General features: G+C 33.5%; 1 protein-coding gene across 3 annotated transcripts in view; it reads left to right on the top strand.

Annotated features, from left to right (window-relative positions):
- The window catches only part of LOC118193912 (oxysterol-binding protein-related protein 9), a 106,016-nt gene that overhangs the window by 19,065 nt on the left and 69,071 nt on the right, over positions 1-17,880 (top strand). For all 3 annotated transcript variants that reach the window (XR_015039905.1, XM_085812219.1, XM_085812220.1), the window contains exons 3-6: positions 2,349-2,427; positions 2,507-2,592; positions 4,079-4,177; positions 5,271-5,348. Coding sequence is in view for 2 of the 3 variants with exons in the window: in XM_085812219.1 (XP_085668345.1) it covers positions 2,349-2,427; positions 2,507-2,592; positions 4,079-4,177; positions 5,271-5,348 (342 nt within the window). In the remaining variant the exon portion in view is untranslated. The remainder of the gene's footprint in view (positions 1-2,348; positions 2,428-2,506; positions 2,593-4,078; positions 4,178-5,270; positions 5,349-17,880) is intronic.

Here is a 17,880-nt window from a genome sequence, read left to right as displayed (position 1 = left end):
CTTCTGTGCCCTCTTACCCAAACAAAAATTTATTTAAATCTCTTACAGCCTTGTACCAAGAAAGATCCCACTGCAATAATCAAAGAAAAGGGTGACCATACCATTGAGGAACTCACGACCTTAACTCAAGATCTGACGATCGCCTACACAGACGGCTCTTCCTACTCCAATCTGAACAGAGGAGGAGTGGGAGTCTTTTTCATCGGACCAGACAGAGTGCAGAATGTTGGGAAAATCGCGTCCAACTGTACATGCGAGCTCGTCGCCATCAAAAGTGCTCTGGAGATTTAGCTCTCTAAAGAAGACCAGAGTTCCAAGGGCATCATCATCTTCTCTGACTGCAGATCAGCATTGCAAGCGATCCAGAAGGGCAAATGTCAACTCAGTCATCAGATCATTGAGCTCACAAACAAAATCATTGCTGCCCAAAGATCCTGCATCTTACAATGGATACCAGCTCATGTAAATATTTTTGGTAATGAGAAGGCCGATGAGCTTGCAAAAGCATCCCGTGATTCTCCTCAGACATCCAACTGCCCAACCCTCGTTTATGCCAATGCAGTTGCCAGCCAAAGACTAATCCGTCAAGTTAAAGGAAACTCCATCCCGGAATTGAACTGTGACAGAGCCATATCAACTATCATAACCAGACTTAAGACAAATCACTTAAAAGGGATGAGGATTTCTGCAGACGGACAGCGTAGTTACACAACATTTGTCCTCATTGCCCAGATGACATCCCACTGTCTCGCCATCACATCTTCATCTGCCCAGCAATTCAGGCCAGACTGTTTAACATCGGCATTGAAGACCCAGTGGACCTACTTTATACTGATAGAGCTGCCGAGGTTACAAAAGCTGTCTTTGACAGCTTTGGAGCTATATAATTGCACTTTGTCATAGACACGACATCATCATCATCAGAAGAAAAACTAATAGGTGGCCAATCGTATTTTCAAATATTCTTGATATTTCAGCTGTAAATGCCTACGGACTATTCTTGGCAATAAATCCTAATCGGAATCAAAAATCACACTGAAGACGAGTTTTCATTGAAGCTTTAGGCATGGTGTTAATAAAACACTATATCTGTAGAAGAGATGTGCTCCCACGACAAGGAGCTGCAGCTGAATTAGTGGAAAACGTGCAAGGGCAGTCAGAAGACTTAAATCTTATGGAAATTCTACTGCCATAACATAGAGCTCTGCGAGCACAAAGAGAAAGAGAGGTCATTGTTATCTCTGTGCATCAGACAATAAATTTTAAAATGTATGTATGATGTGTGGTAAATACATATGTAAGTCTCACTTGAATAAGTATGTATGAAATGCATTTCTACAGTTACTCAGTGAGGAATATTTTACTACACTGGAAATATAGTCATAAATCAGGTAATTTTGTTTATATGTATGGCACAAAAATGAAAATGAATAGTATATGCATTTTTTATTTAAATTAATGTTATTATTTTATAATACCAAAGATGTCTGCTAAATGTAATAAAATTTTTATAGTTAAAACTGAATTTTTTTTTTTTTTTTTTTTTTTTTTTTGTACGTGTGTGAAAAATGGAAGTTTCTGATATTTTTGCACATATTTTTTGAATTAAATATTGATAAGTATGCCTAAAAATACTGTGTTTTATGTCAGATACTTTCTTAAAGAAGAAAAGAAATTGTTGCGTTGATTTTGTAAAAAAATAAAATAAAAATATAGTCAATAATAGAAATAAGAAACATTGGGTTTATTTGGACCCAAGCACAATGTGTGTATACATGAAATGAACATGGCAGTATTGTTAATGAAATAGAAATTGCATCCAACACAGATATCAGCGCAAAGCGAAATGCAACTGATCTCCTTTTTTATGATCTCTCTTTGTATTAACCCTATCCAACTATAAATTAACCTTGAAAAAGTAAATGGTGCCCGCCGTCCAACAAATATTCCAGAATATGCTCTTAGGGACTAATAGGTTGGGGATCCTTGATTTAAGTAGTATGGGAAGTCTGTTGTGATTATTAATTTTTGTGTCGTAAAAGTAGAAAATGTTTTGTGTTTTATTATTCATTGGCAATGTAACATAATTTTTAAAACTAAGTATTAAAACATTTACAAATTTTACTTTCTATGATTAATCTGATATTTTTTCTTTTTTAATTTTTTAACTCTTTGTGATAGAATAAAAGGATGTAAAATATTCATCTGACCAAAGCAAGTATTAAAAAGAAAAGATTTTTTTTTTAAAATCATACTGAAAAAATAAAAAAAAATCATCATTTTAGTAAGTACATATAGAAATGTAATTTTATTTTGCCTTATGTAACAATTTTTTTTTTCTTAAACAGGGGGCAATTATTGGTATTGATGATGAAGATGATAGTACATTTACAATTACCGTTGATGAAAAGACATTTCACTTTCAAGGTATATGTATACTGCAGTAAAATAATTTTAAATACTGTAAATTTTAATTAAAAATGAGAATTCCTTATTTCTTTTGCAGCAAGAGATACTGAAGAAAGAGATAAATGGATTCATGCGTTAGAAGACACGATTCTGCGACATACACATAGTTATACCTTCCAAGCAGTGTGTATTATATTTTTTGTGTGTGTCTTGGAAAGAAATTTTAAATGTGATTTTTTATTATTGTATTATAAATGTAGGTACTTGAATATAATTTTTAAAATACTATTTAACATGCAAGTTTATTAAAATTTTGTTAAATAAGTCTGTAAATTCATAAACAATCAGTAAATTCTTTTCATTACATTTTTGAGCTCATCAATTTTATGAAAAATATCAATAAATGATATCTTAACAGGCTAATTCAGAGACATAGAAGAATAAATTAGACATGATGCTAAACTATTATGATTATTAATTTTTAGTAAGAAAGAATGTATATATATATATATATATATATAAAAGAAATTTACGAAGGAGAATTGGAGTTGAATTGGAATTAAAAATGAATTTTATCATTATTTGAGCTCTTGAAGTGGATGTTGTAAGTGTAATATACAGCTAACTCTCAATTAACCAGGCTTTGTTAAAAAAATTTAGTTTGCTTGTTTTAAAATGATGGAAACCTACTGCAATAAGCCATCAGTGTAAAACAAAAGTATCTAGGGAAAATAATTTAAGAAAATGCATACAGAATAACATCAGTGATAATAGATATCTGCTAGATGAACTGATTCTCCAATAAGTGCACATAAAAAAAAAAAAAAATGTAAAAATTTAAAAAAAAAATTTTTTTATGCAAATTTGAACTCATTGTCATTTTTTTCAAGTTTTATAAAAAGTTTTTTCCCTTTAGCACCATGCATAACTTAGTTTCTTAAATCCTAGTTATGTTTATTCTTCTATTATTTGCATTGTCTACTTTTTGTCCTAGTAAAAGTTTACTAAAAATTTGATATGCCATTTAAATCAAAATTAATTCAAGGAACTATCTAAACTAAATTCAGTGGCACAAACAGCCCTTAGAGAGTCATGGTCAGCAGTGTCCTGATATCTGCTTTCTAGACTGTGTGCTCCAGAGTGCTCTAGCATCTTGTCTGAACAAGTGGCCAACTTGTTGCAGGACCCCTGATGTTTAGTCCCCAAGCGAACTTGGTACTCATTTCATCGACCCACTGAAGGGGTGAAAGGATGAGTCAACCTTGGCCAGCCTGACATCGAATCCCGGACCTGTGGTGCTGCTGTGCGATGCACTAGTCACTACACCACCAGGCCTCCAAATAACTCTGTTAGAAATATTGTTTTAAAATGGAAGAAGAAGAGTGGAAGACTATAAATAAATATAGATACATCATTAAAGTTGGTAATGGTTTATTTGAGAGAAAAGTAGACTGTCTCCTAGTTGTTCAGAGTATCACCAGAATTGCTAACAAAAACAACTAACATTGCTTAATACTGTTAATAATAAACATGATTATTTTTATTTTAATTTCTGTTTCTGTTGTAATATAAGCTCTTTTAGAAATCAAATGTATTAATCGTGTTTTTGGAAAGGAAAATAATTACTAAAAATTTCTTTTTATTTTAAAATGTCTGTTTTTTTCTGTAGAGATGGGAAGAACTGTGTATTTCTAGTTCTCTACAAGATTTTGATAAGAAACTAACTGAAGCAGATGCATATCTTCAGATGCTGATTGATCAGATTTTGGTTAGTTTCTCACTGTTTGTAACTAATTTTATTAGTCTCCAATTTTTCATGTATAAAGAAGGAAATGCATAGCATTAAGTTTTATTTTTCATTTTGAAATTATGGCTTTTCCATATTCTATACATAAAGTCATTCTAATAGCACTTACATGTTTATGTAATATCGATATGCCTAATTATTTGCTTATTTTTGGTCATTCTTAGTCATTTACTGTCAAGAGTATCTTCTTGATAATATATTATTTGTCAGATTGTTGCTTTAAACAGTCGGTTAGGATAATTCTTGCTTACTAAGTTTCCAGGGTAATTCTTTGCTGTTTTTTATTATTAAAAAGAAGATTAAAAAAAATCTTCCAAATTATTAAAAATCACAAAGATACCTCAGCTCTTTGCATTGTATGATTCATTTTTTATTAAGTGTAAATTTATTATGAAAAAAAAATCTGAAGTATGTTGAATTGCAACTTTTATGTTTGATTGACAGGTTCTTATATTAGCCTTCTGTTAATGATAGTTATTTATTTTAATTTCTGTATTTTTCTCTCCAGTTGTATTTAAACAAAATTATATTTTTGCATTCAGTAATATTTAATTATAATTAGTAAATTTTCATGCACGAAACAAATATCTATGTAATTTAGGTTAAAATAACACGCTGAAAAATTATTATTTTAGAAGCAACAAAAATCAATGTTGTTAACAAATTTTCCAGTGGAAAATGTATTAATCATGCAACTTTTTTTTACTGGAAAATTTGCAAATATAATGCTGATTTTTCTTATTAGACTTCTAAAATATATATCCATTTATGTCATTTATCCATTTATATTATATTTTGTCAATTCTATATTCTTGTCTCTTATGCAAGAATATTGTCTTGTCATTCAAGAATGTTGATTGCATTCTTGCATGTTATTTTAGTCAATAAATAATGTATAAATCTTTTTTTTTAATCTATTTTAATTTCTTGACATTCTTTTCCTTTTATTTTGATTTCTGTTTATCAGATTCAGTGCATTTTTGCTGAAAATATGTAGATCTTATATTGAAATATTTAGGTTTTATTATTCTTAACCGTCGTATTTTACTGCTAGGAGCTGGACAATGTAATAAGTCAATGTTCTTCAGAGGCAGATCGTAATCATCTTAATTCTATAAAGGATAGTGCCAATGTAAGTTATACTTACGTCATAATTAAGCAAAATTTATATTTTATTGAGAATTGTGTATTTGTTTTGGTATTTTTATGTTAGTTATAAATTAGTATAAAATATATAACTTTAAGGTATGAATTCCATTGAGTTGAAATGATGCCAATTCTAGCTTGAGATTAGTTTGTCACCTTCTTCTTTTCTTGTCTTCTCCATGCCAGTCTGATTGCTGTATATTTATTTGGGTACTTATGGAAAATCCCGTCGACCATTTTAGCCTATTAAAGAAAAGAAGCCAAACTATGCGATTTTTCGCCAAAAATGGAAAAGTCTTCAAACACGCTGGGTTTGGTGTAGCTTTGATTACAGGTGTTAGTAATTATTCTTAAGTAAAGACTCCTTTTTTTTTTGTCTATCACACATTTCCGGGGAAAAAAAAAAAAAAAAAAAAACCTATTAAAATTTGGGACCTGCCTACTGCAGAAGAGCATGCTGTTGCATATTTCCAAAGTTATGGAATCTTACTGGCCTAAGAAAAATGTGTTAATGGCCATGAAATGGCACTTTATTTAAAAAATGATAAGCAATGGCGTTGCAACGTTAAGGCTTGTGCAAAGCGAGTGTCGATTTGAAAAGGAATGTGGTTCGAGGGTTTTACTACTAGTATTTCATTTTTGATTGCACTCCGATTTTAGTGAAAATAATTGCTTTTACGGTATATCTTCTTAATTAAAAAAAAATGGAAATGTTTAATGAAAAATTAAATATAAATAAATGATAATATAATAAATTTGAAATTAAAATCAGAATAGAATGTTTTTTTCTTGCATTTAGTAAATTTTTTTGGCACGATTTGCGCCAATATATAAATGAAGCACAGCTGAATGTACATTGTAAATGCTAGTACTTTCTAATTATCCATAACCTCGCTGAAAATTCGCAAAAAAGAATTGAGAGGCAAAGCTATATGTTGCAAAGCAGTTATGTGGCAACCCACATCATCAAAAGGTATTTATATTACAACCTAGATATGTGTTTAGCACATGTCTGTTTTAGTTGCTGTACAGTGCAAGTTTGTGCAATTATCTGATTTTTTTTAAGTGAAAACAGATTGCTGTATACAGGTGGCAGAGTATGGGGGCACTTGGTGTCTAACAATGGTAAAGCAGGTATATGTCCCACGCCCTCCACTATCTTAAACCGGCAGCTCCCGAGACCCAGGAGGCCTGCCTTGGGAATGCATTTGTTTGTTGTTGAAGTCGCGTGAACAAACTGGGATCTGGATGATGTTACATGAATGCATTAGCTGTTAGAATGCATTGGTGATGCTCTTTGGTGCACGTTGCCATAATTCTTTCATACATCAAATACTAAATAATAATAATTTTTAAGTGCATCAAATACTTGTAGTACTACATTAAATATGATCTGTCAATTAGATACATTAATACACTGGATGCATGATTAAGTTACATGGATACATTGGTTATGTACTTGATGTTAAGACACTTGAATACATTAAACTGTTTACATTCATTATTTGAGAATTTGTGTTATTTGAGTACCTACATGTGTTGCTATAATAGATGCATGATTATTATATGAGTACTAATTGTACACTTGAATACTAGTTATATACTTGAATACTTAATTGCAATAGAGACACTTGATTAGTTGATTACATTATCCTATATACATTCATTATATGAGTACTTGAATATGCGATTTTTTGCCAAAAATGGAAAAGTCTTCAAACATGCTGGGTTTGGTGTAACTTTGATTACAGGTGTTAGTAATTATTCTTGAGTAAAGACTCCTTTTTCTTTTGTCTATCACACATTTCCGAAAAAAAAAAAAAAAAAAAAAAACTTCTTAAAATTTGGGACCTGCCTACTACAGAAGAGCATGCTGTTGGATATTTCCAAAGTTATGGAATCTTACTGGTCTAAAAAAATGTGTTAACGGCCACGAAATGGCACTTTATTTAAAAACTGAGAAGCAATGTCATTGCAACGTTAAGGCTTGTGCAAAGCAAGTGTTGACACTTATATATATACAGTCAAAAGTCGTTAATCCGGACTAGTTGGAACTTCGGCGATTCCGGATTATCGATTTTTCCGGATTATAGATCATCAGTTTAAATCGCGTAAGATGGCATGCAGAAATTATAAAATTAAAAATATGAAACCGTAATTTATGAAATAAAGAACAATTATGATCTAAAGGGTATCAAAATTTACAAAAAAAAAAAAAAAAAAGCTTAATATTTATTTGTTTACTTTATTAAACATTTCTTTCAATGTAAGTTGTTTAAGTTGCTTCCTTTTATGTGATAATACTTTCTCTTTAATTCTATAAACAGACATAATTTTTTGTTCAGTTAGAAAGTTCCGCTGTTCAAGTCCTGTTAATTGCCGTGCCGAGAATACCGACTAACTTGTCAATCGAAATTTTTTCGTTTTCACTAACCTCTCTGTCACATTCTTCATGTCTTTATCCATTTTTTGCAGCAATTCCACTTTTTGTTTGATGGACATCGAAACATACTTTCGTTTTGTACGATCCTTTGGGAGCTCCAGATTCGGAAATTCTATTTGACATAATCGAAAGTTCAAGTTTACTTTTATAGTATTGCTCTTACAGTCTGCAAAAAATAATAAGCCGGATCCAATTCGAAAATTAAGGAACAACGCAATCATCAACATTAACTGAAATAGATAATTAGATAATTTAAGCTTATACCGTTCGTTATACATAAAACGCACACGCGAAAACGTATTCTGCACTTGCGCACACGCAAATGCGCAGTCGTAAGTGATGCTAAAGCAAAGTTTAAAGTTTAAAGAAATTAAACATTTAGCAGTGGTAGCAATAAAAGCTCCCTGAGTCATGTTGTGCAGACATTGAAGACAATAAAAGATTTTGAACTTAACAAATTTATTAACAATATAATAAAAAATAAAAACACATAAAATAAATAATAAAATTATAACACATAAAAAATATTAGAGTATTAGGAAAAACACAACATAATCATCATTCATCAAATATTTTTACCTGTACTCCAAAACACTGGCATTCTATACAAACAAAAACAAAAAAAAAAAAATGAAGATGTCCTAAATAGTGACTATGCAGCCTAAAAATAAAGCAGGCTACCCATTCAATAAGTCCATAAACAATGGTCAAGAAAACACCTGAAAAATTTAAATGTGAAACCACTTAAAAACCGGCCTAACTTCGTTTGCACAAGGAGTCGTTGCCGCTCACGTATTTTTAATTCCTCCCTCATTGAAGAAATATGGATGCCGCCCACGGCATTTACTCACAGGACAGCCTCGAAGAATTTTAATCTGGAACCATCAAACCGGAATCAAGGCATTCTTTCACCGGACTGCATGCATCCTTGAAGGGGCTGGAAACCGCTTACTCACTAGCCGGGAAACCAGGAACTAGAAGTGTTGAGCCAGAGCGATGCGAGATACTTATAGCAGAAGTAGGAATGACGTCATCTCACGGCAACCAATCAGCTATCGGCACGAATCGGCTTTTCAGATGACGTAAATCATGTTTCGTTTTTGCATCTCAATTAGGTTGAAACAGTCCGTTTTCAATGCAAACAGTGGCAGCAAGAAAAGAAATAGAAGTAACTACTATATTATATTAAAATAAGGACTAAATAAACATTTCAAGGAGGAGAGATGATGCATAAAAAGGTTTAAAAATAAGCTATATTTTCCAACAAATGCCCCCCACATCATCATCTCCGACCTGAAATAAAAACCGAATGCCAGTATCTTTACAAAATTCAAAACAAGAATAAATAAATATCACAATTTCATTCAGAAATTTTTAAGAACATTTTTCTTTGGGAAAATCTTATCCCATTATTCAAAAATTTTACCGTAGCAAGAAAGTCCAACATGTTACAAAACAATACAAAGTCATATATATGATCATACGCTCAATACATTTACCCAGGGCCCTGGTCACTCATACAACATTCTACACTATACAATTTTACATTTACCTAATATCCATCATATATGACTTATAACATATTTTTCAAATTAACAAAACTCTTAATTTAAATACATACAAAAACAAATTTCATAAGAAAATTGTTCCACAAAATCTTACCAGGTTATGCTTAGTCAGCGGTTTTGTCATGGGATCAGCCAGATTATCTTTACTTGGGACATATTTTAAATCAAAAATTTCCCTGTTCAATAGATCACGAATGAAAAATAGTTTCACATCTATATGTTTTGTCCTTGAGTTTTCAATGGGTGATTTTGTAAAACATATAGCAGCCATGTTATCAGCAAACAATATTGGCCTCGAAACATAGTTACTTGCAATTTTAAACTAAATGCATTCATCCAAAATGTTTTTAAACCAAACTAATTCTTTTGCTGATTCAGTCATGGAGATAAATTCAGCCTCCATAGTTGATAGACTCACTCCCCTTTCTTTAAATGTACGCCAAGATACAGGTGATTCTCCCAACAAAGCTATTTGTCCACCAATAGACACCATATCATCCCTGCTTGAAGCAAAATCTGAATCTGAATATATATTGAGCTTCAGTTCCTTGCATACCAGCTTGAGTTTGTGCTGTCTGGTATTGGAAACGTACCCTAAAAGTTTAAGTAATCCTTCCCAGTGAAACTTACCAGGATTGCTTTGGAACTGAGAAAATATATTAACAGCATAAGCTATATCCGGACGAGTACGATTGCAAAGAAACGATAGACATCCCAAAACATTTCTATAAGGATAATTCATCATTTCAGTCGTTTCTTCTTGTGTACTGGGACTTTGAGACTTTGAGTATTTCACACCTTTAACTATTGGAAGGGAAGTAATTTGTATTTTAAAAGACTTAAATTGATTAACTATGTCTTCTATATATAATTGCTGATGAATTAAAACACTATTTTTCTCATATTCAAATTCCACACCCAGAAGCTTTCTTGTTTTACCTAAAATTTTCAAATCAAAATGTGAACTCAGGACTTTTAATATCCTTTTGGCCTGAACTTCACTTTTCCCAAACACAACTATATCATCAACATAAACCAACAGAATGACAAAATCTTTAAAACGATAGACACAATTACACCACTCAAACTTGATGAACCCTAGGTTACATAGTGTTCTATCCAACTCGTAGTACCATAATTGGCCACTCTGATGCAAACCATACAAGGCTCTATCTAAACGACACACAAAAGTTTCTTTATCTCGCTCCACAAAACCCTGAGGTTGGGACATGTAAATTTCCTCTGATAAAGGAGCGTAGAGATAGGCACTTTTCACGTCACATTGTATATTTGCCCATCCAAGGTGTGCAACTAAAAGGGAGAAAAAGAGCCTTATTACTGAAAAGTTGACTACAGGAGAGTAGGTTTCATCATAGGTATCGTATTTAATTTGCCGATAACCCTGAGCCACTAAACGAGCTTTAAAACGAACAATGTTTCCAAATTCGTCACGTTTAATGTTGAAAATCCACCTGCAACCTAGTGGAGTCTTGTTTTTAGGAAGTGGAACAAGATGCCATACCTTATGTTTTCGCATGTTGGCCATTTCCTCTTCCATTGCCTCTATCCATTTAAGCTTTTCTGCAGATTTCATTGCTTGGTTATAAGTGTTTGGAATTGAAACATCTAGTCAGCTATCTCGGGTATACGACGTTGAAGGAGTACCAGTTGGGTCGATTTCACCACTATAAGTATTGCTTCCCTTGAAATCAAACAAGGTAGGATCATACTGAATATTATGTTCAGTGCAATACCTTTCTACATCATTTGGTGATCGTAGTCTTTAATTAGACCCCCTCTCAAAATAATACACATTCGTACGAGTGCCGTCTGGCCTTGGAACAGGTTTACGAAGCCAAGTTACTTGTCTCAATGTAGATTGAGTGTCAGTGCCAATTGTAGAAGAAGGTACATTGGTATCGGTTCTTTCCTCTATTTCAGGAAAATAGCCAACTGGAGTGTCAGTAGATTGGAACTCTACCCTTTCTTCAGATTCCAAATCAGGTAGGGTGCCCAGTGCAGCTCCACTGCCACTTTTCTGCATTCAAATCGACTTTTTAAAAGTAGCATTTAGGGTTTCCACTCCCTTTTGTTCATTTTCCAACCAAATTTTGTACCCTTTTGTTCGTACACTGTACCCAATTAATCGGCCCTTTATTGCCTTTGGATCAAGTTTAGAATTTCTTTTAGCCTTTGGAATTCCCACATAGGCAATCATTCCAAATGCCTTAAGATGACGTACTGATGGTTTCCACTTAGTGTATAATTCGAATGGGGTTCTATCTTGGCCCTTATGACAAATTCTATTAAATGAATATGCAAAATACATTACTGCATCTGACCAAAATTCGGAACTCATTCCACTATCGTGCAAGATTGCACGTACATTATTTAGAGCTGTCTGATTAAATCTCTCACAAACTCCATTCCGTTCTGGAGTATAGACATCTGTAAATTCGTGCTTTACACCATTTTTATTACAATATGACCTGAATTGATCATTATCATATTCTCGCCCATTGTCAGTCCTAAAGTATTTCAACTTAAGGTTTAAAGATCTTTCCGCACATGCTATATGCCTTTCAAATACTTCAAACACCTGACTTTTCTCCACAATGGGGTACACTACCACATAACGAGAATATTCGTCAATAAAGGAAACAAAATAACGTTCACCATTCCTACCTGGAATGTTAATAGGTCCCCATACATCAGAGAAAACCCTTTCAAGCGGTCTCTTTACTTGAATACCTTCTAAGGGTCTATAAGAGATTCGTCATTGCTTATTGATTTGGCAATGTTCACAAAACAAATTAGGTGAGTGCTTTAACATGGGAAGACCTCGAACTGAATGTCTCTTACTAGTTCTGACAATAGTATCATAATTTATATGACCAAACCGACCATGCCATAATTCACTATTATTATTCTGAACTGTGGATGCCTCAAATTTTACAGATTTACCCCCCTTTTTAATTATTTTCGGGAATACATGATAGTTACTTCCTATCAACTTAGCCTTGTACAAAGTTGAATTCTCATCATCAGTAACTTTAATTTGCCCATTTTTACCATAAAATCTTGCTCCATTGATATCCACCCTAGGTCCAGATATTAAATTTCGTCTTAGTTCAGGTGAATATAACACATCTTTAAACAAAATAACTGTATCCCCAAATTTCATTTTAACAGTACCCTTCCCATGAATTGGAAAAGTTACCCCATCAATAGCTACTAGCATATTCTCATTTTTCACAGGAGAAAAAGTATCAAACAATTCACGATTTTTACAAAAATGATGAGATGCAGCCGTATCAAAGATCCAACTATCATCATTTTCTTCCAAATTGTTAACATTGGCTTGAGCTATAAAATGGGACTGTGCATGGGAATTATTACTTTTACTCAACTTGGGTTTATTCTTACACTTAGAAGATGTTTTATTACTACTAGATACAGCTGAGGAAACAGAAGAAGCAGGTGAGGGTGATCTGGAAAAATTACCTCTCATTCTACAGTATTTTTGAATATGACCTGGAAGGCCACATTTATAACACTTGAGCCCTTTAATCTGCTTAAATTTGGGTTCACAGTGAGTACTTTGTACTTCTATAGTCTTATTGGAGTTTTCCCTATCTATCTCTCTTAAATTAAGACGCGTTTCCTCTGCTAGAATTTCAAGTTCAACATTTTTAAAAATGAACTTTTCATCTGGCCACCTCAAAATATTCTGAACTACTTGATCAAATTTATCTGGAAGAAACCTAAGAAACTGGAAACATATATATAAGTCTCTTACAGCCTGATTAATATCAGCTAACTGTTCAGTTACGTGTTTTAATCTAGAAGAAAAGAAACTAATACTTTCATTTCGCTTGATTTTGCAATTTAAGAACTCTGAAAACAGGGACATATGTCTTGACCGATAATCTGGCTGGAAATATTTGGCAAAGGTATTCCATGCCACTACCGGGTCATCAATTTCACATATCAAATTTCTATATTCAGGGCTTACATTCATATAAATTAACGATAATGCCAATCGACTTCTATTTTGATAGTCGGCAATAATTTCTTTTGTAATACCCTTAACATCATCCAAATCAGGACATTTCTCAATACCTTTGACCAAAAGCCATGCATTTTTTTCATTCAAGACAAACTTCATATCTTTGGACCATGTAAAATAATTACATGCATCAAGTTTAGCAATATTATGCATGACACTAACAGTAGCCATATTTGAATTTTAACAAAAATCGCCCCCAATCTCTGAAGTCCTAAATTAACTTTAAACTTCAAAAGTCTGCACTAAAAATAACTCAGGAGCTACTGGGCCCATAACCAAAATGATGCTAAAGCAAAGTTTAAAGAAATTAAACATTTAGCAGTGGTAGCAATAAAAGCTCCCTGAGTCATGTTGTGCAGACATTGAAGACAATAAAAGATTTTGAACTTAACAAATTTATTAACAATATAATAAAAAATAAAAACACATAAAATAAATGTCAACAATATTAGAGTATTAGGAAAAACACAACATAATCATCATTCATCAAATATTTTTACCTGTACTACAAAACACTGGCATTCTATACAAACAAAAACAAAAAAAATGAAGATGTCCTAAATAGTGACTATGCAGCCTAAAAATAAAGCAGGCTACCCATTCAATAAGTCCATAAACAATGGTCAAGAAAACACCTGAAAAATTTAAATGTGAAACCACTTAAAAACCGGCCTAACTTCGTTTGCACAAGGAGTCGTTGCCGCTCACGTATTTTTAATTCCTCCCTCATTGAAGAAATATGGATGCCGCCCACGGCATTTACTCACAGGACAGCCTCGAAGAATTTTAATCTGGAACCATCAAACCGGAATCAAGGCATTCTTTCACCGGACTGCATGCATCCTTGAAGGGGCTGGAAACCGCTTACTCACTAGCCGGGAAACCAGGAACTAGAAGTGTTGAGCCAGAGCGATGCGAGATACTTATAGCAGAAGTAGGAATGACGTCATCTCACGGCAACCAATCAGCTATCGGCACGAATCGGCTTTTCAGATGACGTAAATCATGTTTCGTTTTTGCATCTCAATTAGGTTGAAACAGTCCGTTTTCAATGCAAACAGTGGCAGCAAGAAAAGAAATAGAAGTAACTACTATATTATATTAAAATAAGGACTAAATAAACATTTCAAGGAGGAGAGATGATGCATAAAAAGGTTTAAAAATAAGCTATATTTTCCAACAAATGCCCCCCACATCATCATCTCCGACCTGAAATAAAAACCGAATGCCAGTATCTTTACAAAATTCAAAACAAGAATAAATAAATATCACAATTTCATTCAGAAATTTTTAAGAACATTTTTCTTTGGGAAAATCTTATCCCATTATTCAAAAATTTTACCGTAGCAAGAAAGTCCAACATGTTACAAAACAATACAAAGTCATATATATGATCATACGCTCAATACATTTACCCAGGGCCCTGGTCACTCATACAACATTCTACACTATACAATTTTACATTTACCTAATATCCATCATATATGACTTATAACATATTTTTCAAATTAACAAAACTCTTAATTTAAATACATACAAAAACAAATTTCATAAGAAAATTGTTCCACAAAATCTTACCAGGTTATGCTTAGTCAGCGGTTTTGTCATGGGATCAGCCAGATTATCTTTACTTGGGACATATTTTAAATCAAAAATTTCCCTGTTCAATAGATCACGAATGAAAAATAGTTTCACATCTATATGTTTTGTCCTTGAGTTTTCAATGGGTGATTTTGTAAAACATATAGCAGCCATGTTATCAGCAAACAATATTGGCCTCGAAACATAGTTACTTGCAATTTTAAACTAAATGCATTCATCCAAAATGTTTTTAAACCAAACTAATTCTTTTGCTGATTCAGTCATGGAGATAAATTCAGCCTCCATAGTTGATAGACTCACTCCCCTTTCTTTAAATGTACGCCAAGATACAGGTGATTCTCCCAACAAAGCTATTTGTCCACCAATAGACACCATATCATCCCTGCTTGAAGCAAAATCTGAATCTGAATATATATTGAGCTTCAGTTCCTTGCATACCAGCTTGAGTTTGTGCTGTCTGGTATTGGAAACGTACCCTAAAAGTTTAAGTAATCCTTCCCAGTGAAACTTACCAGGATTGCTTTGGAACTGAGAAAATATATTAACAGCATAAGCTATATCCGGACGAGTACGATTGCAAAGAAACGATAGACATCCCAAAACATTTCTATAAGGATAATTCATCATTTCAGTCGTTTCTTCTTGTGTACTGGGACTTTGAGACTTTGAGTATTTCACACCTTTAACTATTGGAAGGGAAGTAATTTGTATTTTAAAAGACTTAAATCGATTAACTATGTCTTCTATATATAATTGCTGATGAATTAAAACACTATTTTTCTCATATTCAAATTCCACACCCAGAAGCTTTCTTGTTTTACCTAAAATTTTCAAATCAAAATGTGAACTCAGGACTTTTAATATCCTTTTGGCCTGAACTTCACTTTTCCCAAACACAACTATATCATCAACATAAACCAACAGAATGACAAAATCTTTAAAACGATAGACACAATTACACCACTCAAACTTGATGAACCCTAGGTTACATAGTGTTCTATCCAACTCGTAGTACCATAATTGGCCACTCTGATGCAAACCATACAAGGCTCTATCTAAACGACACACAAAAGTTTCTTTATCTCGCTCCACAAAACCCTGAGGTTGGGACATGTAAATTTCCTCTGATAAAGGAGCGTAGAGATAGGCACTTTTCACGTCACATTGTATATTTGCCCATCCAAGGTGTGCAACTAAAAGGGAGAAAAAGAGCCTTATTACTGAAAAGTTGACTACAGGAGAGTAGGTTTCATCATAGGTATCGTATTTAATTTGCCGATAACCCTGAGCCACTAAACGAGCTTTAAAACGAACAATGTTTCCAAATTCGTCACGTTTAATGTTGAAAATCCACCTGCAACCTAGTGGAGTCTTGTTTTTAGGAAGTGGAACAAGATGCCATACCTTATGTTTTCGCATGTTGGCCATTTCCTCTTCCATTGCCTCTATCCATTTAAGCTTTTCTGCAGATTTCATTGCTTGGTTATAAGTGTTTGGAATTGAAACATCTAGTCAGCTATCTCGGGTATACGACGTTGAAGGAGTACCAGTTGGGTCGATTTCACCACTATAAGTATTGCTTCCCTTGAAATCAAACAAGGTAGGATCATACTGAATATTATGTTCAGTGCAATACCTTTCTACATCATTTGGTGATCGTAGTCTTTAATTAGACCCCCTCTCAAAATAATACACATTCGTACGAGTGCCGTCTGGCCTTGGAACAGGTTTACGAAGCCAAGTTACTTGTCTCAATGTAGATTGAGTGTCAGTGCCAATTGTAGAAGAAGGTACATTGGTATCGGTTCTTTCCTCTATTTCAGGAAAATAGCCAACTGGAGTGTCAGTAGATTGGAACTCTACCCTTTCTTCAGATTCCAAATCAGGTAGGGTGCCCAGTGCAGCTCCACTGCCACTTTTCTGCATTCAAATCGACTTTTTAAAAGTAGCATTTAGGGTTTCCACTCCCTTTTGTTCATTTTCCAACCAAATTTTGTACCCTTTTGTTCGTACACTGTACCCAATTAATCGGCCCTTTATTGCCTTTGGATCAAGTTTAGAATTTCTTTTAGCCTTTGGAATTCCCACATAGGCAATCGTTCCAAATGCCTTAAGATGACGTACTGATGGTTTCCACTTAGTGTATAATTCGAATGGGGTTCTATCTTGGCCCTTATGACAAATTCTATTAAATGAATATGCAAAATACATTACTGCATCTGACCAAAATTCGGAACTCATTCCACTATCGTGCAAGATTGCACGTACATTATTTAGAGCTGTCTGATTAAATCTCTCACAAACTCCATTCCGTTCTGGAGTATAGACATCTGTAAATTCGTGCTTTACACCATTTTTATTACAATATGACCTGAATTGATCATTATCATATTCTCGCCCATTGTCAGTCCTAAAGTATTTCAACTTAAGGTTTAAAGATCTTTCCGCACATGCTATATGCCTTTCAAATACTTCAAACACCTGACTTTTCTCCACAATGGGGTACACTACCACATAACGAGAATATTCGTCAATAAAGGAAACAAAATAACGTTCACCATTCCTACCTGGAATGTTAATAGGTCCCCATACATCAGAGAAAACCCTTTCAAGCGGTCTCTTTACTTGAATACCTTCTAAGGGTCTATAAGAGATTCGTCATTGCTTATTGATTTGGCAATGTTCACAAAACAAATTAGGTGAGTGCTTTAACATGGGAAGACCTCGAACTGAATGTCTCTTACTAGTTCTGACAATAGTATCATAATTTATATGACCAAACCGACCATGCCATAATTCACTATTATTATTCTGAACTGTGGATGCCTCAAATTTT

The sequence above is a fragment of the Stegodyphus dumicola genome, chromosome 2, assembly GCF_044657685.1.
Source record: "Stegodyphus dumicola isolate Sdum_Otavi_A_Nest chromosome 2, ASM4465768v1".
In the NCBI taxonomy this organism is placed as follows: domain Eukaryota; kingdom Metazoa; phylum Arthropoda; class Arachnida; order Araneae; family Eresidae; genus Stegodyphus; species Stegodyphus dumicola.
The sequence above is the reverse complement of the archived record's forward strand: the minus strand, read 5'-3'. Positions and strand labels throughout refer to the sequence as shown.